General features: G+C 47.8%; 1 protein-coding gene across 6 annotated transcripts in view; it reads left to right on the forward strand.

The window, feature by feature from the left end:
• Window positions 1-4,598: 4,598 nt before the first annotated feature.
• Window positions 4,599-25,838, forward strand: part of LOC141054065 (uncharacterized) — a 41,895-nt gene continuing 20,655 nt past the window's right edge. Inside the window, exons 1-3 of one of the 6 annotated variants that reach the window (XM_073551241.1) lie at window positions 4,599-4,870; window positions 18,454-18,580; window positions 22,849-22,950. In XM_073551241.1, coding sequence (XP_073407342.1) covers window positions 4,631-4,870; window positions 18,454-18,580; window positions 22,849-22,950 — 469 coding nt within the window. In that variant the 5' untranslated portion in view covers window positions 4,599-4,630. The other 5 variants (XM_073551245.1, XM_073551242.1, XM_073551243.1 and 2 more) reach the window with 5 other exon arrangements.

A 25,838-nucleotide genomic window follows, 5' to 3' on the forward strand; every position in this document is an offset into this window, starting at 1 on the left:
ACACTGGGAAACATGATACCCTTGGTGAGTTCATACGAGCTTCCCACATTAAGATATGGTTATCATAACTTTTTAGTTAAGATATAACTGAGAGAGAAGGGGGGTTGGACCTCTCCAGACCGCCCATTTCGTGAGGTCACAGACCCTAGGCTATAGGTATTCCCTACCAAATTCCAGTCAGTTCAGCTGGAGTCCTCCTGCCAGAGAGACGGGCCGATGAGTGGAGACGTTTGGTTAAGCGCCCCTCCCCCAGCCACATGGTCTGCCTAATACCAACTACGCACATGTGAGTGTTACTTTCTGTTCTTTCATCCACTTTGTTTTATATTTGCATTTGTACATATGTAATGTCTCAACTTTATTGCAACTTTTATCTATGTAATCACTGCACGCATTCTTTTGGGAATAAATGATAAAATCTATTAGCTCTGTCTCCATGCTCTAGGAAATGAACTATGCACCTTTTTTAGATAATTGCGCTACTGTTCGGGTTGGCTTCGAACCCCTCCATTAAGTCTATAACTTAAGTGGAGAAACCAGAAGCTGGTGGCAGCGTGGTGTGCATGGCTGGTGAGGCTAGCTGGCAGTACAGAAGGGTCTTATATTGCTGAATGAGTGATTGAGGCCACAGCATTGATAATTCCCTTACTGCAGTAGTCTAGTTGCCCGTGCACAACAAGCAGCCCTTCCGGCGACTAATTATCCTAGGTGCAGTTCCCTGACTGACCTGAGGGTAAGGGGGGCGCCAGAGAGCTGCGAGTTCCAAAGTGGAACTGAGAAAGTGGGATATACATAAATCCCCGCAGTTCTTGGAAGGTTGTTAGCAGTGGTGGGGCATCCAAAATACCCCCCTGCGGTAAATTGTTAGAGCAAGATTAGCTTGCTGTATTTTTGTCACATGGTGCCAGTGGTGGGATAACTAAGATAAGCCCCCACTGTGCCTGTGATAGCCGTGTGCCGGCTGTGTGTCGTGTCCCTCCGTCCGCTGATACACCCGTGTCAGTGGTGGGATCGTGACGTATTGGTGGCACAGGGTCCGCTGTCCGTCGCAATTTGGTGGCAGTGGTCCGCCGTTCCTCACAGCTCCCCTTATAATTAATAGCCAGAAAATGCTATGCAGACAGCTGCGGGCTGATATTCATAGCCTGGGAAGGGGCCATGGATATTGACCCCCCCCCAGCCACAAACACCAGCTCACAGCCCCCCAGAAATGGCGCATCTGTAAGATGCGCCATTTCCGGCACTTAGCCTCTCTCTTTTCACTGCCCTGTAGCGGTGGCATTTGGGGTAATTGTTTGGGGGTTGATGCAACCTTTGTACTGTAAGGTCACATCAAGACTGGTTTACTAATGAAGAGGTGTCAATAAGACACTTATCCATTACTAATCCTATAGTCATTGCAGGTTCAATAAAGACACAGCCAGAATAAAGTCTTTTAATGAAATAAAACTCAACACAGTTTTTCATCTTTATTATCCAGCTAATCCATCTGACGCCCTCGTTCTCCTGTAATAAATAAAAAAAAACAATATACCATACCTGTCCGTCGTTCTGTCCCATGCAGTAATCCATATCGGGAAAATACAGTTTGCACCCAGGAGTGGTGCGAAGACGCGACCGGCTGCAAACTACTGGTGAATGAATGAGGTGATGCCAGCGCAGCTACAGAGTAGCGGTGACGTCACTGAGTCTGCCCTCCCTGCCGGCATGACCTGCGATGAACACTGCAGTGTTCGAAAATAAACTAGCATCACTATCTATGTATTCTTGGTTTGACATCAGCGGCCCAAAGTCATTTAACCCCTTAAAACATCAGTTACTTATTCAAATCTGTGAAAATCGACTGTGAGCCCACTTTGATGCCAGTTCTGGTGCCAATAACCCATTTGGGCCAGGCTGGAGGGACCTGGGTTTGATGCAGGGGATCACTATCTGTGTATTCTTGGTGTGACATCAGTGGCCCAAAGTCATTTAACCCCTTAAAACATCAGTTACTTATTCAAATCTGTGAAAATCGACTGGACTGTGTGCCCACTTTGATGCCAGTTCTGGTGCCAATAACCCAATTGGGCCAGGCTGGAGGGACCTGGGTTTGATGCAGGGGATCACTATCTGTGTATTCTTAGTGTGATTTCAGTGGCCCAAAGTCATTTAACCCTTTCATTAACGCCCTTTGGTGCCCACTTTTGTGCCAGTTTTATAATTTTTGACGCTGATTTTACATGTATTCACTTCAGAGCACCTCAGTGCACTGTTTTTTTTTATTATTGTGTTGCTTTTTTTTGTTGTTAAGGCTATGTGCCCACGTAGCGTTTTATTCCGGACACTAAAAACCGGACTCCTTCCCAGAAATCGCGCGTTTTTTTCCGCGCGATTTCACCGTGAATATGTTCGCGATTTTCGCTTGCGATATTCAAGCACTTTCTAAGGGATTTGAAGCATCGCTTGGAAAGTGATTGACAGGTTGGTCACACTCGTCAAACATAGTGTTTGACAAGTGGGCCAGCTTTTTACTATTGAGGCCGCCTATGCGGCCTCAATAGTAAAAGATAGAATGTTAAAATGCTAAAAAAAATTAAAAAAATCGGGGTATATTTACCTTCCGACGTCCCGCGCTGCATTCCCGGCCTCAGCGTTCCCAGTAATGCCTTGCGAGACCTGTGATAACGTTGGTCTCGCGTTGCTATAGCGATCTCGTGAGACCGCTAGAGTCACACGAGACTACGTCATCACAGGACCTTGCCGCAAGGCATTACTGGGAACGCTTAGGCCGGGAATGCAGCGCGGGACGTCGGAAGGTAAATATACCCCGATTTTTTATTCTTTTTTTTACAGGTGTATGGTACCCAGGGCCTGGAGGACAGTCTCCTCTCCTCCACACCGTGGGTACCAACCGCACATGAGACGCTTAACTTCCCGCATGTTGGGCATAGCCACATGCGGGAAGTAAGCGATTCTCATGCATTCCTATGGGTGCGGAATCGCGGCAATTCTTTGCGATTCCGCACAAAAGAATGATCATGCTGCGATTTTTTCCATGATGCGATTCCGCCGCGGAAAAAAGCGCAGCATTAGCACAGCATGTGCGGAATGCCATAGGAATGCATGGGGGGCGTTCTGCACACAATTTTTAAACGTTTTCGCGCCGAAAATCGCGGCAAAACGCTTAAAAATCGCATCGTGGGCACACAGCCTAAATCTGTAAAAACAGGAGAAGAAAAAATTGCCGAATAAAAAACCAACTTCAGCCCCGTTCTCTGGTCTCCCTTCTTGTTCTCCTCACACTCTCGCCTCTCTAGGTTCCCCTCTTGTAAGCCTCCTCACACCCTTCTCTCTGGAGTCTCCCCCTTGTTAGCCTCCTCTCTAGTCTCCTTTCCTGGTATTCTCCGGTCTCCCCTTTGTTATCCTTTCTCTGGTGTTTCCTCTTGTTCTCCTCCTCACACGCTGCTCTCCCTTGTTCTCCTCCTCTCTGTGGTCTGCTCTCCCTTCATGGTCTCCCCCTTGTTCTCCTCCTCACTCTGCTCTCCCCCTGTTCTCCTCCTCACTCTGGTCTCCCCTTGTTCTCCTCCTCTCTGTGGTCTGCTCTCCCCCTTGTTCTCCTCCTCTCTGTGGTCTGCTCTCCCCCTTGTTCTCCTCCTCTCTGTGGTCTGCTCTCCCCCTTGTTCTCCTCCTCTCTGTGGTCTGCTCTCCCCTTGTTCTCCTCCTCTGTGTGGTCTGCTCTCCCCTTGTTCTCCTCCTCTGTGTGGTCTGCTCTCCCCCTTGTTCTTCTCCTCTCTGTGGTCTGCTCTCCCCCTTGTTCTCCTCATCTGTGTGGTCTGCTCTCCCCTTGTTCTCCTCCTCTCTGTGGTCTGCTCTCCCCTTGTTCTCCTCCTCTCCCCCTTGTTCTCCTCCTCTCTGTGGTCTGCTCTCCCCTTTGCTCTCCTCCTCTCTGTGGTCTGCTCTCCCCCTTGTTCTCCTCCTCTCTGTGGTCTGCTCCCCCCTTGTTCTCCTCCTCTCTGTGGTCTGCTCTCCCCTTGTTCTCCTCCTCTGTGTGGTCTGCTCTCCCCCTTGTTCTCCTCCTCTCTGTGGTCTGCTCCCCCCTTGTTCTCCTCCTCTCTGTGGTCTGCTCTCCCCCTTGTTCTCCTCCTCTCTGTGGTCTGCTCTCCCCCTTGTTCTCCTCCTCTCTGTGGTCTGCTCTCCCCCTTGTTCTCCTCCTCTCTGTGGTCTGCTCTCCCCCTTGTTCTCCTCCTCTCTGTGGTCTGCTCTCCCCCTTGTTCTCCTCCTCTGTGTGGTCTGCTCTCCCCTGTCATGATCCAGTGTTGGATCTGGCGGTATTAAATGCATTAAGTGAACTTTTTTTCCTTTGGTTCCAAAGTGTGTCGTGATTGCCCCCAGTGGCCATTAGAATTATCACGTGGTGTCGTTCATTCTAAGTTGCCCGGTGGTGGGAAATGGTATCGCACCTTAGGTTTAGGTTAATGTTCACTTAATTATGGATCAGGTGTGACACCCTATAAAGGTGTGCTCAGGGTGTTCAATCACCGCCTGTGATATTGTGAGATTGCTTTCACTTTGAGTTGGAGAGCCTGGAGGAAGGATGGAGCTGGTGAGGAGTCCTGCGCAGCTTAGCCAGGGGGGACGTGTTGCAGCTATGGTGTCTGGACGAAGGGCTCGCATGGCGTGGTGGGGTCGCAGTGATGGAGTCAGCGGGAAGTGTCTGCATGGTCTGGTGGAGTGGCTACTATGGAGAGTGGCACTCACCATGTGGGACTTGGCCGCTGAGCTGGACTCAAGCATGCTTGACTTCGTGGCAGAAGCTGAACACTTCCTTGGGACTCTGGTACTAAGCAGCTGCAACTGGTGTTGGACTCTGCTCCAAGGTTGCACTAAGGTGAAGGAGCCTGTTATGGTGATGGATCCGGGTGGAGGAGAAGATGCACTCAGGTGGAGGGCTCTGTTGCTAGGAGCGCACGCAACAGAGCAAAGCTAAGTGGTGTTTCCCCTGTATTGTCTCTTTCCTCATGTGTGTTATTAGTGCAGTGGTGGGATTAGTCTCCGCACTGACCCATTCCCTAGTGAGGGTTTAGGGTCAGGGTGAGCAAGGGCGTTAAGGTACGCGTGCGGCGACAGGTGCGGAGCCTGTTTATGGAATGTAAGGAGTGCAGGGACACTGGCTCAGGGGAGCTTAGGAGGTCTCCATGTCCCCATTCCCTATCGCAGGTCCCACCATTGTTAAAGTTTCCCAGGTTCCCCCGTTATTATTTGATTATTGTATGTATAACGTGTATTACCTAAATACGCCAGGTGGAGGCGGCGTATCCACCTGCACGTTTTATTATTTAAATGCGCCCCACTGGAGGCGGTGTATCCAGGGTCACGTGTGTTATGGGTCCGCCTTGCGGTATCGCCTGCGACCAGACACACGTGACCATGACATTATCACAGGCCCTTACTTTTTTTCTGGTGAGCTTTGGCCATGTGGAGACCTGTGGTAATTGCTGCCGGTCCTCACTGAGGTGCAGTGGGGAGCGGCAAGGTGTGTTTAAGCCGCTGCAGCAGCAGTTATCAGGGTCTGGGGCCTCTGCTCAGATAACCAGAGAAACAAAAATGGCGGCTGCAGTCTGGCAAAAGCCCCTAGAGTCGCTGCTGGGGAGCGGGACTTGCTCTTGCACGGGGAGGTACCCAGGCAGGTGGGAGGAATGGTGCCCCACGGAGCTGCCTGGTATTCCCCGAGGTGAAGGGGTACGTCCCTGTAGTGAGCAGATTGGTGAATAGTCCGCGGGGCTCATGCCAAATCTTCGATGCCGCCCCTCCTGGTCGTGTGGAGGCGACCAGCGAGTATATATATATATATTTTCCTCCATATTCCTGCGGCTATGGTACTAAAACCCCCTAGAGTCGCTGCTGGGGAGCAGGACTGGTTCATGCAGGCGGGCGCACCCAGGCAGGTGGGAGGAATGGTGCCCCACGGTGCTGCCTGGTATTCCCCGAGGTGAAGGGGTACGCCCCTGTGGTGAGCTGACTGGTGTGATAGTCCGCGGGGTTTTACGCCAAATCTTCATACCATCGAAGAAGCCGCCCTCCTGGTCGTGTGGAGGCGACCAGCGAGAGTATATTTCCTCCACTTCCCGGTCCCCTTCTCCTCCTGGTGTGTGCAGCAGGTGGGCTGCGGGGGAGTAGGGACAAATCTCTACCCTCGCCATTAACCAACCCTAAGAGGCGCAGTCCTCATGGTGAAAGGGTTGGAGGGTGGTGTCCCTTGGTGAATAGTGGGGGTGTGAGTGTGGTGACACAGTGGGACGCCTCTGTTGAGTCCAGGTTGAGTTCACCGAGTTATGACATATGTATGTGTGCAATAAACGTTCAGGTCCGGACCTGTGTGTGAACGAGCATGTATGGGTGCCACCAAAAAACATCTTGAAAATGTGTTGTGGAGTCTGATCAGCTCTTAGCATACATACACATACATAATCTCGTTCCCCAGGTCGGCGCTGTGGAGATGAGTGGTGCCTCCAAAATGAACTTTATTGCCATTACCAGCGGTGCGTTTGTCATAAACCTGAAGTGTCAGGTAATGGTGGGGTGAACTCAGGGTCTGGGCGTCCCCGCTGTAGGTGTTTCCCTAATGAGGGGTGGTCTTGAGGGTCTAGAGGCCCCTCATTAAGGAGGGGGTACTGTCATGATCCAGTGTTGGATCTGGCGGTATTAAATGCATTAAGTGAACTTTTTTTCCTTTGGTTCCAAAGTGTGTCATGATTGCCCCCAGTGGCCATTAGAATTATCACGTGGTGTCGTTCATTCTAAGTTGCCCGGTGGTGGGGAATGGTATCGCACCTTAGGTTTAGGTTAATGTTCACTTAATTATGGATCAGGTGTGACACCCTATAAAGGTGTGCTCAGGGTGTTCAATCACTGCCTGTGAGATTGCTTTCACTTTGAGTTGGAGAGCCTGGAGGAAGGATGGAGCTGGTGAGGAGTCCTGCGCAGCTTAGCCAGGGGGGACGTGTTGCAGCTATGGTGTCTGGACGAAGGGCTCGCATGGCGTGGTGGGGTCGCTGTGATGGAGTCAGCGGGAAGTGTCTGCATGGTCTGGTGGAGTGGCTACTATGGAGAGTGGCACTCACCATGTGGGACTTGGCCGCTGAGCTGGACTCAAGCATGCTTGACTTCGTGGCAGAAGCTGAACACTTCCTTGGGACTCTGGTACTAAGCAGCTGCAACAGGTGTTGGACTCTGCTCCAAGGTTGCACTAAGGTGAAGGATCCTGTTATGGTGATGGATCCGGGTGGAGGAGAAGATGCACTCAGGTGGAGGGCTCTGTTGCTAGGAGCGCACGCAACAGAGCAAAGCTAAGTGGTGTTTCCCCTGTATTGTCTCTTTCCTCATGTGTGTTATTAGTGCAGTGGTGGGATTAGTCTCTGCACCGACCCATTCCCTAGTGAGGGTTTAGGGTCAGGGTGAGCAAGGGCGTTAAGGTATGCGTGCGGCGACAGGTGCGGAGCCTGTTTAGGGAATGTAAGGAGTGCAGGGACACTGGCTCAGGGGAGCTTAGGAGGTCTCCATGTCCCCATTCCCTATCGCAGGGCCCACCATTGTTAAAGTTTCCAAAGGTTCCCCCATTATTATTTGATTATTGTATGTATAACGTGTATTACCTAAATTCGCCAGGTGGAGGCAGCGTATCCACCTGCACGTTTTATTATTTAAATACGCCCCACTGGAGGCGGTGTATCCAGGGTCACGTGTGTTATGGGTCCGCCTTGCGGTATCGCCTGCGACCAGACACACGTGACCATGACATCCCCCTTGTTCTCCTCCTCTGTGTGGTCTGCTCTCCCCCTTGTTCTCCTCCTCTGTGTGGTCGGCTCTCCCCCTTGTTCTCCTCCTCTGTGTGGTCGGCTCTCCCCCTTGTTCTCCTCCTCTGTGTGGTCGGCTCTCCCCCTTGTTCTCCTCCTCTGTGTGGTCGGCTCTCCCCCTTGTTCTCCTCCTCTGTGTGGTCGGCTCTCCCCCTTGTTCTCCTCCTCTGTGTGGTCGGCTCTCCCCCTTGTTCTCCTCCTCTGTGTGGTCGGCTCTCCCCCTTGTTCTCCTCCTCTGTGTGGTCGGCTCTCCCCCTTGTTCTCCTCCTCTGTGTGGTCGGCTCTCCCCCTTGTTCTCCTCCTCTGTGTGGTCGGCTCTCCCCCTTGTTCTCCTCCTCTGTGTGGTCGGCTCTCCCCCTTGTTCTCCTCCTCTGTGTGGTCTGCTCTTCCCCTTGTTCTCCTCCTCTGTGTGGTCTGCTCTCCCCCTTGTTCTCCTCCTCTGTGTGGTCTGCTCTCCCCCTTGTTCTCCTCCTCTGTGTGGTCGGCTCTCCCCCTTGTTCTCCTCCTCTGTGTGGTCGGCTCTCCCCCTTGTTCTCCTCCTCTCTGTGGTCTGCTCTCCCCCTTGTTCTCCTCCTCTCTGTGGTCTGCTCTCCCCCTTGTTCTCCTCCTCTGTGTGGTCTGCTCTCCCCCTTGTTCTCCTCCTCTGTGTGGTCTGCTCTCCCCCTTGTTCTCCTCCTCTGTGTGGTCTGCTCTCCCCCTTGTTCTCCTCCTCTCTGTGTGGTCTGCTCTTCCCCTTGTTCTCCTCCTCTCTGTGTGGTCTGCTCTTCCCCTTGTTCTCCTCCTCTGTGTGGTCTGCTCTCCCCCTTGTTCTCCTCCTCTGTGTGGTCTGCTCTCCCCCTTGTTCTCCTCCTCTGTGTGGTCTGCTCTCCCCCTTGTTCTCCTCCTCTGTGTGGTCAGCTCTCCCCCTTGTTCTCCTCCTCTGTGTGGTCAGCTCTCCCCCTTGTTCTCCTCCTCTGTGTGGTCAGCTCTCCCCCTTGTTCTCCTCCTCTGTGTGGTCAGCTCTCCCCCTTGTTCTCCTCCTCTGTGTGGTCAGCTCTCCCCCTTGTTCTCCTCCTCTGTGTGGTCAGCTCTCCCCCTTGTTCTCCTCCTCTGTGTGGTCGGCTCTCCCCCTTGTTCTCCTCCTCTCTCGTCTATTTCCTCCTCGAGTCTCGGCCTCGCTCTCAGTGAGTCCGGCGCCTCTGCAGAAGAGGAAGGGGCGGGGCCAGCTCCGGAGAGTCTTCGCTCATGCGCTCTAGGTACAGCTTGCAGCAGTCAGGGAGCGCACTTTACGGCCAACGTTGATCGTTGGGGCCGCGCAACTTTCTTCCTGCTGCGACCGCTGGTTCCCGGCTGTGTGTTTGTTACACGGGGGGGGTCTCATCGGCGACCCTCCAGTGCTCCGCCGGAACCATGGCGGGGAGTCCCTGTGCGCAGGTGAGTGACGACCTGATCCGCAGAGCTCACACTCTAAGGAGCCGCTGACTGGGAGGCAGGTGTGGAGCAGAAGTGGCCTGATGTACAATACCCAGTGTATATGTACCAACAGCAGCACATGCTGCGCACATCGCCTATATACACTGCGCAGCTCCTATATACAGTGTCTGTATACCGCATCACCTATATACTCTGCACAGCTTCTATATACTGCACCTATATACAGTGTCTGTATACCGGATCACCTATATACACTGCACAGCGTCTATATACTGCACGTATATACAGTGTCTGTATACCGGATCACCTATATACACTGCACAGCGTCTATATACTGCACCTATATACAGTGTCTGTATACCGGATCACCTATATACACTGCACAGCTTCTATATACTGCACCTATATACAGTGTCTGTATACCGGATCACCTATATACACTGCACAGCGTCTATATACTGCACGTATATACAGTGTCTGTATACCGGATCACCTATATACACTGCACAGCGTCTATATACTGCACCTATATACAGTGTCTGTATACCGGATCACCTATATACACTGCACAGCGTCTATATACTGCACCTATATACAGTGTCTGTATACCGGATCACCTATATACACTGCACAGCGTCTATATACTGCACCTATATACAGTGTCTGTATACCGGATCACCTATATACACTGCACAGCTTCTATATACTGCACCTATATAGTGTCTGTATACCGGATCACCTATATACTCTGCACAGCTTCTATATACTGCACCTATATACAGTGTCTGTATACCGGATCACCTATATACACTGCACAGCGTCTATATACTGCACCCATATACAGTGTCTGTATACCGGATCACCTATATACACTGCACAGCGTCTATATACTGCACCTATATACAGTGTCTGTATACCGGATCACCTATATACTCTGCACAGCTTCTATATACTGCACCTATATACAGTGTCTGTATACCGGATCACCTATATACACTGCACAGCGTCTATATACTGCACCTATATACAGTGTCTGTATACCGCATCACCTATATACTCTGCACAGCTTCTATATACTGCACCTATATACAGTGTCTGTATACCGGATCACCTATATACACTGCACAGCGTCTATATACTGCACCTATATAGTGTCTGTATACCGGATCACCTATATACTCTCCACAGCTTCTATATACTGCACCTATATACAGTGTCTGTATACCGGATCACCTATATACTCTGCACAGCTTCTATATACTGCACCTATATAGTGTCTGTATACCGGATCACCTATATACTCTGCACAGCTTCTATATACTGCACCTATATACAGTGTCTGTATACCGGATCACCTATATACTGCACCTATATAGTGTCTGTATACCGGATCACCTATATACACTGCACAGCTCCTATATACTGCACCTATATACAGTGTCTGTATACCGGATCACCTATATACTCTCCACAGCTTCTATATACTGCACCTATATACAGTGTCTGTATACCGGATCACCTATATACTCTGCACAGCTTCTATATACTGCACCTATATAGTGTCTGTATACCGGATCACCTATATACTCTGCACAGCTTCTATATACTGCACCTATATACAGTGTCTGTATACCGGATCACCTATATACACTGCACAGCGTCTATATACTGCACATATATACAGTGTCTGTATACCGGATCACCTATATACTGCACCTATATAGTGTCTGTATACCGGATCACCTATATACACTGCACAGCTCCTATATACTGCACCTATATAGTGTCTGTATACCGGATCACCTATATACTCTGCACAGCTTCTATATACTGCACCTATATAGTGTCTGTATAGCGGATCACCTATATACACTGCACAGCTTCTATATACTGCACCTATGTAGTGTCTGTATACCGGATCACCTATATATACTGCACCTATGTAGTGTCTGTATACCGGATCACCTATATACTCTGCACAGCTTCTATATACTGCACCTATATAGTGTCTGTATACCGGATCACCTATATACACTGCACAGCTTCTATATACTGCACCCATATACAGTGTCTGTATACTGGATCACCAATATACACTGCACAGCTTCTATATACTGCACCTATATACAGTGTATACTGGATCACTAATATACACTGCACAGCTTCTATATACTGCACCTATATAGTGTCTGTATACCGGATCACCTATATACACTGCACAGCTTCTATATACTGCACCCATATACAGTGTCTGTATACCGGATCACCTATATACACTGCACAGCTCCTATATACTGCACCTATATAGTGTCTGTATACCGGATCACCTATATACTCTGCACAGCTTCTATATACTGCACCTATATAGTGTCTGTATACCGGATCACCTATATACACTGCACAGCTTCTATATACTGCACCCATATACAGTGTCTGTATACCGGATCACCTATATACACTGCACAGCTCCTATATACTGCACCTTTGTAGTGTCTGTATACCGGATCACCTATATACTCTGCCCATCTTCTATATACTGCACCCATATACAGTGTCTGTGTACTGGATCACCTATATACTCTGCCCATCTTCTATATACTGCACCTATATAGTGTCTGTATACCGGATCACCTATATACTCTGCCCATCTTCTATATACTGCACCTATATAGTGTCTGTGTACCGGATCACCTATATACTCTGCCCATCGTCTATATACTGCACCTAGATAGTGTCTGTATACCGGATCACCTATATACACTGCACAGCTCCTACATACTGCACCTATATACAGTGTCTGTATACCGCATCACCTATATACACTGCACAGCTCATATATACTGCACCTATATAGTGTCTGTATACCGGATCACCTATATACACTGCACAGCTCCTATATACTGCACCTATATACAGTGTCTGTATACCGGATCACCTATATACACTGCACAGCACCTATATACTGCACCTATATACAGTGTCTGTATACTGGATCACCTATACACTGCACAGCTACTATATACTGCACCTATATACCAATCACCTATATACAATGTACAGCTGCTATATACTGGATCACCTATATACACTGCACATCTACTATATACTGCACCTACATACTGATCACCTATATACACTGCACAGCTGCTGTATAATGCACCTATATACTGGATCACCTATATACACTGCACAGCTACTATATACTGCACCTATATAGTGTCTGTATACCGGATCACCTATATACTCTGCACATCTTCTATATACTGCACCCATATACAGTGTCTGTATACCGGATCACCTATATACTCTGCACATCTTTTATATACTGCACCTACATACAGTGTCTGTATACCGGATCACATATACTGCACCTATATACAGTGTCTGTATACTGGATCACCTATATACACTGCACAGCTACTATATACTGCACCTATATACCGATCACCTATATACACTGTACAGCTGCTATATACTGGATCACCTATATACTGCACTGCTACTATATACTGCACCTATATAACGGATCACCTATATACACTGCACAGCTACTATATACTGCACCTATATACCGGATCACCTATATACACTGCACAGCTACTATATACTGCACCTATATAGTGTCTGTATACCAGATCACCTATATACAATGCACAGCTTCTATATACTACACCTATATACTGGATCACCTATATACACTGCACAGCAGTCTCTTCAGTAGGACTATCAGCTGTGTATCCACCAGACTTCTGCACAACACAACTGATGGTCCCAACCCCATTTATAAGGCGAGAAATCCCACTTATTAATCCTGACAGGGCACACCTGTGAAGTGAAAAACATTTCCGGTGACTACCTCTTGAAGCTCAAGAGAATGCCAAGAGTGTGCAAAGCAGTAATCAAAGCAAAAGGTGGCTACTGTGAAGAACCAGAATATAAGACATATTTTCAGTTGTTTCACACTTTTTTGTTAATTATATAATTCCACATGTGATAATTCATAGTTTTGATGCCTTCAGAGTGAATCCACAATTTTCATAGTCATTAAAATAAAGAAAACTCTTTGAATGAGAAGGTGTGTCCAAACTTTTGGTCTGTATTGTATATACAGTGTCTGTATACCGGATCACCTATATACACCGCACATCTATATACTGCACCTATATATAGTGTATGTATAAGGCCTCTTTCACACTTCAGTTATTTGTGTCAGTTAAAATCCGCGGAAAAGCGGATCCGTTCTTTACTGATGTGAACGGATGCCACCGGATCCGTTCTTTTAAGGATCCGCCGAATGAAGAATTTTAAAGGAACCGCTGGCGAGAGAGAGAGAGAATATTTTTTTCCACCGACAAAGGATTTCAGGGTTAAATTGACCGGCTGACTTCCTTTCTCCGGGCATGCGCACTGTAAAATGCGGATCCTACAGCAAAAAAAAACGTTGCTGGGTCCGTGCAGGCATGCCGGCAGACGCAATCATTTTGGCGGATCCGCAAAGAAACGGATCCAACGGATGGCCATCCGTCAAGATCCGCCGGTAATGCAACTCAATGGGGAAAAAAACGGATCCGCCCAAAAAAATGGCGGATCCGTTTTTTTTCAAAAACTGGCGGATTTTGACTGTGGTCAAAAACGGAAGTGTGAAAGAGGCCTAATGGATGACCAATATACACTGCACATCTGTGATGGAAATATTTGTGTTCCATATAGATCTCACTTGCATGCTATGTGCTATATATACTCATATGCACATATGTATTCACAGCTATCTTGAACTTTATAATCAACTAGCTGAAGAGCCCGGCGCTGCCCGGGCATAGTAACTAACTGTGGTTAGTTATAGCAAATTATAATTATCCTCCATCCTATAGTCCCGTGCCCATATACCCATCATACATATCCTCCATCCCATAGTCCCGTGTCCATATACCCGTCATACATATTCGCCGTCCCATGCCCATACAGCCGTCATACATATTCGCCATCCCATAGTCCCGTGCCCATATACCCGTCATACATATCCTCCATCCCATAGTCCCGTGCCCATATACCCGTCATACATATCCTCCATCCCATAGTCCCGTGCCCATATACCCGTCATACATATCCGCCATCCCATAGTCCCGTGCCCATATATCCGTCATACATATCCGCCATCCCATAGTCCCGTGCCCATATACCCGTCATACATATCCTCCATCCCATAGTCCCGTGCCCATATACCCGTCATACATATCCTCTATCCCATAGTCCCGTGCCCATATACCCGTCATACATATCCGCCATCCCATAGTCCCGTGCCCATATATCCGTCATACATATCCGCCATCCCATAGTCCCGTGCCCATATACCCGTCATACATATTCACCATCCCATAGTCCTGTGCCCATATACCCATCATACATCTCCTCCATCCCATAGTCCCATGCCCATATACATATCCGCCATCCCTTAGTCCCGTGCCCATATAGCCGTCATACATATTCGCCATCCCATAGTCCCGTGCCCATATACCCGTCATACATATTCACCATCCCATAGTCCCGTGCCCATATACCCATCATACATCCTCCATCCCATATTCAACCATTATGACATCATAATGATTGCTGTCACGTGTGTACAGTCCCTTTCTCTCGAGCGCTCAAAGACTCTGCCTAATTAGGACAGGCTGCAGCGCACACAGAGATGTATCTATGCCAATGTCCATTACACATCTATATACTGCACCTATATACAGTGTCTGTATACTGGATCACCTACATACAGTGTTTGTATACTGGATCACCTATATGCAATGCACAGCTATATACTGCACCTATATAGTGTCTGTATACTGCATCACCTATATAGTGTCTATATACTGCATTGCCTATATACATTGTCTGTGTACTGGATGACCTATATACAGTGTCTGTATACTGGATCACCTATATACAGTGCCTATATACCGGATCACCTGTATACACTCCACAGCTTCTATATACTGCACCTATATACTGGATCACCTATATATAGTGTCTATATACTGCATTGCCTATATACATTGTCTTTGTACTGGATCACCTATATACACTGCACATCTTCTATATACTGCACCTGTATACAGTGTCTATACTGGATCACCTATATATAGTGTCTGTATACTGTACCCATATAAAGGGCGGAGTGCCTCGATACAGTGCCTACATACTGCACTTATATACAGTGCACATCCCCTATATACAGTGCAAATTGCTGTACGGCGCACATATACATTGCATAGCCACCGTATCCTGCACCACGATGCTGAAGTTGGTTTCTTATTTGTTCAGTTTCTACTTATTCAGCAATTTTCTTTTTTCCATTTTTTTTTTTTTTTTTTTTTACAGGTTTAACGACAAAAATACAATGATAAAACCCCCTGCAGCGAGCGAAGGGAATCTGTCACCCATACTTAGTGATGTCATGTAAAGATATCACCCAATTGTGCGTCCCATAAGGATTCTATTAGGGCCTTTGACTCCCCCGACCCCGCACCTTTGATGCATAAATACCTTTCTTGTCTTGGTGGAGATGTATGGAAATCGCCGCGGTCCGGTCCGATGGGCGGGGCTTATTCGCCTTCTCCCCCCCCCCCCCCCTCCTCAGCTTGCTGAGCGTAATCTTCATCTGTGAATATCACAGATGCCGTAGTTTTCCGCGCTTGCGCATTGAAAAGGCCTCCGCCGCTTGTACAGTATGCTTTACCCAGCTGTGGGCAAAGCATACAATCGGTACTGCGCATGCGCCGGTATTTTCCAGCGCGGTCTATGCCCCGGAAGTCTTCTCATGCAGGACACACTTTAAAAGCAGCTACATAAATGATAAAAATGGCAAATGATGGGCATCAAAGTGGGCAGTGAAGATTGTTACTGAAAGGGTTAAATGACTTTGAGCCCCTGATGTCACAGCACCATTACACAGATAGTGATGGCCCGCATGAAATTCAGGGCACTGCAGCCCGGCCCAAACGGGTTCTGGCATGAAAGAGGGCAAACAGCTAAATTTCACATTTGAATAAGGAACTGATGTTTTTCTGGGGTTAAATGACTTTGGGCCACTGATCAAATGCCAGCATTACTAGCAAAGTGATCGCCAAACCTCCGACTCCTCAATCTCCCTGACTTCTGACTCCACAGCCCCAGTCAGTAGTGAGCACGGACATCAAGTGCAGCACAGATTCATCTCCTCGGAAAGCCGAGATCAGGAACAGAACTGACATTTATTGGACATTTCATAACTTTGGAGAATTAGGAAACATTTGCAGCACATCCTGCCCTGACCCCAATGTATTATATGTTTTAGGAGTCGGAGTTGGGTCCATTTCATTCCGACTCCACAGCCCTGATAGTGATGGCCGCATCACATTCTGATGCCAATTCACCAACCAAAGCGCGATCTAGGAAGAGAAGAACTGCAGTAAAACTTCACTTTTAATAATCTATTAAAACACAAAAAATCAGCGCTACACAGCCAGATAAACACAAAGAAGGCCAACAAACCTCTGCTTGTCTGATGTACGGAGGGAAGTGTAGACTGCCAGCCTTGCTGCGGAGGTTGGCACCCTGCTCTGATGGCGCCCCCCGCTCACCGTCGACTCTCCCTAATACGCCCTATTAGGCCCTAAAGTGAGGAAAATGGGAAATCTGAAGACAGTGTACAAGTATCACACAGCCAAAGTCCAGTGTGGGGTTTGTATTATAGCTCATGGAACATAGAGAAATGGTGGAGGCAGTAACAAGAGGCCAGTCTGGTCAGATAGTATCTTTGATTTGTGTGGTATAACAGGAAGGTCCCAATGGAAAACCGATATCTAAAGACGAAAAATCCTAGCAAAAAATACTGCACTTGTTCCCAATATCATAACATGATCGGTAACCTCCTATATCATCAGTAGTTATGAGACAGGTATAGTGCCCAAAGACGGGTCATTACAAGGATTGTCACCAGGTCACACAATCCAGAGGGGAAAAAATAAAACTAATCTCTGTCCCCCCACACCATGGGGAGATGCACGCTCCTTATACCACTGTGTCAGTTACTCTCAAGTAACCGTCCCCAGACTTTAACTATTGCCCCGATACTCAATAGTTATCACCCCGGTATTTAGCATATAGAGACCCATAGAGCTAATACAGGGAACCTGTCACTGCTATAAGCTGCGGCCGCTGCCTTTCAGGGCTGATAGACAGCATTCTATAATGCTGTAGATCAGCCCCCGGTCCGATCTGAAAGAGAATAAAAATTAGTTTTATTATACTTACAGGGGGGGGGCGGCGGTCCGGTCCTATGGGTGTCACAGGTCCGGGTCTGGCGCCTCCCATCTTCTTGCGACGCCGCCCGCCTCCTTGCTTCGACGCTTTCCGGCATCGCGCTCCTGTGCGAAGTACTGCAGTGAGCAGGCGCTGGGCCTCTCTGACCTATCCCTGCGCACTGCAGTACTTTGCTGTGCCTTCAACAGGTCAGATCAGTACTCCTGCGCAGGAGCGCGATGCCGGGAGCGGTGAAGCAAGCAGGAGAGCGGCAGCACAAGAAGATGGGAGGCGCCAGACCCGGACCTGCGACATCCATCCGACCGGACCACTCCCAAGGTGAGTATAATAACACTTATTTTTCTTATCTTGCAGGTTGGACCGGGGGCTGATCTACAGCATTATAGAATGCTGTATATCAGCCCTGAGAGGCAGCGGCCGCAGGTGCACTTTAAGTATGTGTTTCCAGATGCTTTTCTCTAATCAGTTCATCAGGACACTTACTGAGTTTTAAGATATGAGGATTAGCGAATAACTTGGCTCAATCAAATTAATAAAAAAAATCAGGGAGTCTGATGTGCATTCGGGAGAACAATGTCCATTCATCCATGCCAGACGCATGTCGGTGTCCGCGGGTGATCCGCAGGGGTCTGCGCATGCGTAGTAGACTATGCTGTAACATCAGGCCGCCGCATAAATACGTGCTGCTGCCGTCTACTACTTCTGATGGCGAACAATGTCCGTGACGTCCGAGCTCCAGTACTTACCTGGACGCGGGCACATGTGGGCTGTGACATGGATGTGAGGATATGACCGGAGCGCTCCGTAGTCTTTGTGACGTCTGCAGTACAGAGCCATAGTACAGGCCAAATGGACGTCTCTGACAACCCCGTTACGGTTCCATTCTTTTTGAACTTTTCATTTTTTGCAGAGTCCGGTCACCTTCGATGACGTTGCCATAATATTTTCTGGAGAAGAATGGGACATGCTGAACGCCGAGCAGAGGGAGCTGTATATGGAAGTGATGAGGGAAAACTACGAACATTTCATCTTTCTCAGTAAGTTCTTATTCCCTGCAGCATTAGAAATGTAAAGAGGTTGTGACACCAGAACTGAGACCCCTGCCTGATCAGAAGGAGCGATGGTCCTGTATTTGCACCCAGCTGTCTGTCGGTCCCATAGACGGTGGGTGGTGGTGTGCATTTGATCACCAAGCCGTCATCTCCAGTTAAACACTTTTATCCACAGGATCGTCAGTAGTGGGGGGACAACCTCAGGGTATATGGTGCAGAGGGACTCCCTGGCAGTTTTTCTGGCTTCCACAGTATAAACTAGATCTAGTTATTAGAATCGAGGCATATGATTTTCAGGACCTTGGTCCGTGGCCACCAGCACCTCCCGGCACCCCTTCTGATAGTCCAACACAACTTGATCAATGCGACGTCGGCGCAGGTTCAGTTTAGTCCACCGAATCTGACGAAGTCCACAATGGGTATCTGTGAAGAATAAACACACAGGAATAACAAGACAACGTCCCTCGTTCACCACGTTATTACAAAAAAGTTTCCACGCCGGCGGAAGAGTGACGTCAGTAAGGTCACCGATGTTCGGACCTTCCTGCTCACCCTGCTCTTTGGACTATGGCGGACCGGCGTGGGAACTTTTCTTTCTAATAAATTGCTGATTGAGGAAAAGTATCGGGGACTGTTCATTTCAGTAAAGTATTGCGTGGTGTTCTTTTTTCCTACTGGGTTAGTAATGTCGGTGTCTGATATACGCCTCTCCATCACTAGCACCAGCTGTGTTGTTGGACAATTCACAGCTGACATCAACCCCAAACCCCATGACCACGATTGCCACCGCACCAGGTCATCGGGAAGAGCCGAGGCAAAGCGCCAGTATTGGCGTATCTAACGTGATGCTCCCATCCTGGGGCGGCAGCGGGCCGGTTTTTTTAGGCTGGGAAGGGCCCGATAACTGAGGACCTTCCCAGGGGAGACTCCACGTAATTTTTTGAAAAATATATTTAATCATGAAAAGCTGCGCAGTAAGCTCCACAGGGTGCAATTTTATAATATGTTGGGGGGTATGTTGCGTTTTTCTTGCTGCCCAAGACATGTGGAAATGGTGCAGAACTTTATGCATCCAAATACTCAGCATTCGCACATACCCCTTTTACAAAGTTTGTTACCTGCCTCTAGTTTCAGACTTTTCTCATGATGGTGTTTCTCTGAGTATTAGATGCTGGATGTCAGTTTGGTGTGTCCGGATGCTGCAGCCTTCACCCGCTCTCATGTACTAACATAACGTCTGTTCTTTTCTACCTATATGCAGCCCATTCTCTTTACCCTTTCTGTTTATATAGATGCTTTCCCCCCTCTCCACTGTGTAATCTGTTGTGTTATTTCTAAACGATTAAACTCTTCTACATAAGCCAATAATGTAAGTCCAGGTGTAGCAGATCATTTCCACCATGGATTTCATTCCTTGCGTTAGGCTTTGTTCACACAAACATTTTTTCGGATTGTGTGTCATTCATGAAAAAAATAAAACAGGAAACAGAACTCGCCAAGACCAAAGTGATTCATTAGAGCTGCTGTAATGTGTGTGTGCTCCATGCAGTGTCGGCTACATTGCTTAGCTGGAATCTGCCTTTAACAGCAGCGATCTGTTAACCCCTTAAATGCCACTGGAAAACACTGACAGTGATCCGGCCTGGGGTTTACATTCAGGCCCCTATGACAGTCATGTTATTTTTCCTATGTTTACTATAAAACAAAACTATATAATACACGTATACAGTGGCATGTAAAAGTTTGCGCACCTCTGATCAAACTTACTGTGAACAGTTACGCAAGTTGAAGATGTAATGATCTCTAAAAGGCCTAAAGTTACAGATTTCCTCTTGTATCATCCCACTGAACGCCCGCTCTCACTTTTCGTAAGCATAATACCACTGACAACACAGGGTGAGGGTAACACAGGGTGGCAATAATTTATTGAACCGCCAGCAAATAACACACAGAACAGTTCCAGCAAATACCCAAGATGGTGCCGATTACAGAGTCTCACCCTTCCGCTAACTCGCCGGGATTAGAGCAGCTGCAACTTTGGGGCTTCTAGGGCCGACTACCCCAGCAGTGGCTCCCCACTTTTGTCGGGCACCCACTGAGAGGAGGTAACGACAAGCTTAGGAAGCTGACAGTCCACTGATGTACGAGGCCCGGTGACTTGATTGTCCCAATCTGGATTCTCTAAACGACTGAGGGTTCAGTGATGGTCAGTGAGGCAGCTCCGTATTTCTTCAGTTGGAGCCATGACTTCTGTAATGTAGAGACTCTCTAAACACAGGCAGATCCTCCTTTTTATAGTTCACTACTTCTCATTCAGATATTATTCCACAGTCTTGGGTGGAAGGAGGCCATCCCTTACTGCTGGAGTGTTCAAACATTGTGCCGTTGTTTCCCAAAGGTAGTACAACAATACTAGGACCTCAGTACTAGGACAGATACAATAGCTAATCAGCAGCCAGCCATGGAACATTAATTAAGAGTCAACATTCATTCTCACATGAACTCTATCTCATGTCCCCGGGCCTACTGAAATAATATGTCTGGATAATTCAGATTAAATGCTGTCGGCACACCAGCCTCCTCTAACCTTGTTCCAAAAAAACAGCAGCCATGAATTCTTCTAAGCAGCTTCATAGAACTCTGAAAATGGTGGAGTCCCACAAAGCAGGAGAAGATTATAAGAAGACAGCAAAGTGTTTTTAAGTTGCCCTTTCCTCAGTTTGAAATGTAAATAAGTAATGGCAGTTGCCAGGAACAGTGGAGGTCAATATAAGATCTGGAAGACCAAGCAAAATTTCAGTGAGAGCTGCTTGTAGGATTGCTAGAGAGGAAAATCAGAACCCCTTCTTGACTGCAAATGAATTTCAGAATGATTTAGCAGACTCTGGAGTTGTGGTTCATTGTTCTACTGTTCAGAGATATTTGGACAAATATGACCTTCATAGAAGAGTCATCAGAAGAAAACCTCTCCTGCGTCCTCAATATAAAAGTCAGAGTCAGAAGTGTGCAAAAGAAAATCTAAACAAGTCTGATGCATTTTGGAAACAAGTTCTGTGGACCGATAAGGATAAAATAGAACTCTTTGGCCACAATGATAAAAGGTATGTGTGGAGAAAAGGGGACAGAATTTCAGAAGAACATCTCGTCAACCATTAAGCATGGGGTGGGTCAATCACGCTTTGGGGTTGTGTTGCAGCCAATGGCACGGGGAATATTTCACTGGTGGAGGGAAGAATGGATTCAATGAAATTTCAACAAGTTCTTGATGCAAACGTAACACCATCTGTAAAAAAAAAAAAAAAAAAAAAAGCTAAGAGGAAGAGGATGGCTTCTACACATGGATAATGATCCTAAACACACGTCACAATCCACAATAGACCTCAACAGGCGCAAGCTGAAGGTCTTACAATGGCCCTCACAGTCCCCTGATCTGGACATCATTGACAATCTGTGGCTAGATCTCAAAATAGCAGAGGAAGCAAGACGCCCCAGGAATCTCACAGAACCGGAGGAATTCTCCAAGGAAGAATGGAGGAAAATCCATCAAACAAGAATAGAAAGACTCTTGTCTGGCTACAAAGAGCGTTTACAGACTGTGATAATTGCAAAAGGGGATACTACTAGATACTAACCATGCAGGGTGCCCAAATTTTTGCATCAGCCCATTTTCCTTTTTTTCATTTTTAAAATGTTAAAAGATGACAATGTATTTTTTTTTTGCCTAGAATACAAAGTAAATGTGTCCTCTTTAACTTTAGGCCCTTTAAAGATCATTTCATCTTCAACTTGCTTAACCAGCAACAGCAATTTTGTCCAAGGGTGCCCAAACTTTTACTGTCCTCTGTATTATAAGTGATCAAATGATTTCAAGTTCAAGTAAAAGTATACACGTTCAGCAACGCAGCGTCCATAAAAGTCCGACTAATCAAAGTATAAAATTGATGAATCCGATCAGTAAATGCTGTAAAGATGAGAAGAATTAAAACTCTAGAAATTTTTATTTTTTTTCAGTAAATAAAATAGTAAACAAAACCCAAACAACACTCTCCATGTTTGGTATCTCTGAATCGTACTGCCCTGGGTATGCTACGCTCCTCTGGATTGCGCTGTTTCGGTGATTGCTTCTCGATAAACAACATTCACGTGAATGGGAAATGTCATCAAATGTTGGACTAGCAAGCCGAAAACGTAAAGTATATATTTCTTCATTTTTCGACCCAGTTTTTACTTTGTGATTGGTTGTTGTATTTCAGATTATAAGGTCCCCATTATATTATCATGGATGCAGAAGTCACAGCCGGCAGCGAAAGTGACAGCACAGCACACGGAGTCGCCCAACGAAGCTCTTACACAAGGTATGCAGCACAGATTTCTCCTTTCTTCATTCTGTTTTTTTCTTCCCATTATTTTACCACTTTTCACAAGATTTGTACGTCTAAAATTTGCAAAATGTCAAAATAAGAAAGTTTTAGTCCCTTGGTGATCTCTGCTTACTGTATGGAGTAGGCTCCGGGATAGAATCTCTGCTTCATGAAGTGCCGGTGCCGGCTGTATTAGACATCTGGCACCCGAGAGTATCGGTTGCGATCAGAGGGAGTTACAGCTGTAACAGGTGAATCTCTTGTTACCTTCTGTCAATTATGATAGCAACATTTAGGTGGTTAGAAACGGGGAGATCGCCAGCGATGACCATTGACTCCCACTAGGAGACCGCTCATCATACAGTGGAGTTGCATATAACTGGCTCACACGGTGTAGAGGATCCTTTAGGCTCAAGGTCTGGGTGGGTACATGGGCCATGGGCATCGGTGCAGCAGCCAGACTGGCACACGGAACAAAGACTATGTATCCGAGGTCTCGGTAACTCTGTTATGTATCCGAGGTCTCGGTAACTCTGTTATGTGTCCGAGGTCTCGGTAACTCTGTTATGTGTCCGAGGTCTCGGTAACTCTGTTATGTGTCCGAGGTCTCGGTAACTCTGTTATGTGTCCGAGGTCTCGGTAACTCTGTTATGTGTCCGAGGTCTCGGTAACTCTGTTATGTGTCCGAGGTCTCGGTAACTCTGTTATGTGTCCGAGGTCTCGGTAACTCTGTTATGTGTCCGAGGTCTCGGTAACTCTGTTATGTGTCCGAGGTCTCGGTAACTCTGTTATGTGTCCGAGGTCTCGGTAACTCTGTTATGTGTCCGAGGTCTCGGTAACTCTGTTATGTGTCCGAGGTCTCGGTAACTCTGTTATGTGTCCGAGGTCTCGGTAACTCTGTTATGTGTCCGAGGTCTCGGTAACTCTGTTATGTGTCCGAGGTCTCGGTAACTCTGTTATGTGTCCGAGGTCTCGGTAACTCTGTTATGTGTCCGAGGTCTCGGTAACTCTGTTATGTGTCCGAGGTCTCGGTAACTCTGTTATGTGTCCGAGGTCTCGGTAACTCTGTTATGTGTCCGAGGTCTCGGTAACTCTGTTATGTGTCCGAGGTCTCGGTAACTCTGTTATGTGTCCGAGGTCTCGGTAACTCTGTTATGTGTCCGAGGTCTCGGGAACTCTGTTATGTGTCCGAGGTCTCGGGAACTCTGTTATGTGTCCGAGGTCTCGGGAACTCTGTTATGTGTCCGAGGTCTCGGTAACTCTGTTATGTGTCCGAGGTCTCGGTAACTCTGTTATGTGTCCGAGGTCTCGGTAACTCTGTTATGTGTCCGAGGTCTCGGGAACTCTGTTATGTGTCCGAGGTCTCGGGAACTCTGTTATGTGTCCGAGGTCTCGGTAACTCTGTTATCTGTCCGCAAGTGCGGTTACACACTGCGCAAGTGCAGGATTTTCCAGCTGATTTGAGTGACGGCTACGCAGCCAGAACATCAATCAAACTTTGCCCGTGACTGAGCGAAAATGAAGCACACCCCTCTGACAAAATAATCAGTTACAATATAGCTATATAAAGGGCTTTTTGGACATCACTACAGTGCTGTGTTCAATGAAAGCCACTTGTTAGTGATGCACATTGCTTCGCTAACTACATACTGGGGCCAGTTTAGATGCTTAAAAGTGACGTGATAAGTTCCTTTTATTAAAGTCCTGGAAACTACAGACAGCAGAGTTAGGCCGGTTTCACACGTCAGTTGCTCCAGTACGTATAGTGACAGTTTCCTTACGTACCGGAGACACTGACACACGTAGACACATTCAAATGAATGTGTCTCTGCACATGTCAGCGTGTTTTCATGGACACACGGTCTGTGTGCAAAACACGCTGACATGTCAGTGTTTGTGGGAGCGCACGGTCCGCAAAACGTGCTGAACATGTGCACACAGAGAACAGTTCACGCTGTCCTCCGTGTACACGGACGGCTGCCGGGGAAGAAGTGCTACTGTAAGCTGCTGTTCCCCGGCGGCTGGTGCTGAACGCGGCTGTCATTCTAATTTCCTTCTCTGCTGGCAACAGCGAGCAGGAAATGAATGAATGAATGAAATCCCAACGTGGGGTCCCCCTCTGTTTGTGAACCAACCCGGCAAAACTCACAGCTGGGGGCTGCTATTCTCAGGCTGGTAAGGGGCCATTGATCTTGGCCCCCCCAGCATAATAACAGCAGCCCGTAGCTGCCCAGAAAAGGCGCATCTATTAGATGCGCTTATTCTGTAGCTTTGTCGGGTTTTTCCCACTTATATTGGTGGCAAGTGGGGTTAATAAGGGGTTAATGTCACCTTGCTATTGTAAGGTGACATTAAGCCTGGGTTAGTAACGGAGAGGTGTCAATAAGGGGTTATTCAATGGTTAAATAAACACACACACAAGAAGAAACAAAATATTTCTGTAGTCACCTTCCACGACAGCAGTATCGGAGGATGTCTCCTCGCCCTAATGGGGTCAGGAAATGCACAAGAGGTTAAATAACCCTCCCCTTCCTACTACCTCCAGTGTTTTTCCCGTCCCCTATGGGCATGAAGAGGTCCGAATAGTGCTGCCGTGGCCGGCGACCGGAGGCACTACACTGCTTACCTCAAAGCCGACGGTCGGGGGCTCCGCTCTCCTCTGTGGGTCAGGCCGCTCCCGTCTCCGCTGCGGCGCGACTCGGGGACCCCCACCCGTCTCTCCTGCGCCCCCCGCGGGGTAAAGCGAGGCGGCAACGTGCGGCCAGGGTCCTCGATGAGCTCCACGGCGTCCTCCTCCCCACGACGGCTGACGCACACCGGAAGTGACGAGGCGCCGTACTTCTGGTGAGTCATTTCCAGTGTTCCGGGAAGAACGCTCATGC

The sequence above is a fragment of the Dendrobates tinctorius genome, unplaced genomic scaffold (assembly GCF_039654945.1).
Source record: "Dendrobates tinctorius isolate UK_male_01 unplaced genomic scaffold, ASM3965494v1 ptg000173l, whole genome shotgun sequence".
Taxonomy (NCBI): Eukaryota; Metazoa; Chordata; class Amphibia; order Anura; family Dendrobatidae; genus Dendrobates; species Dendrobates tinctorius.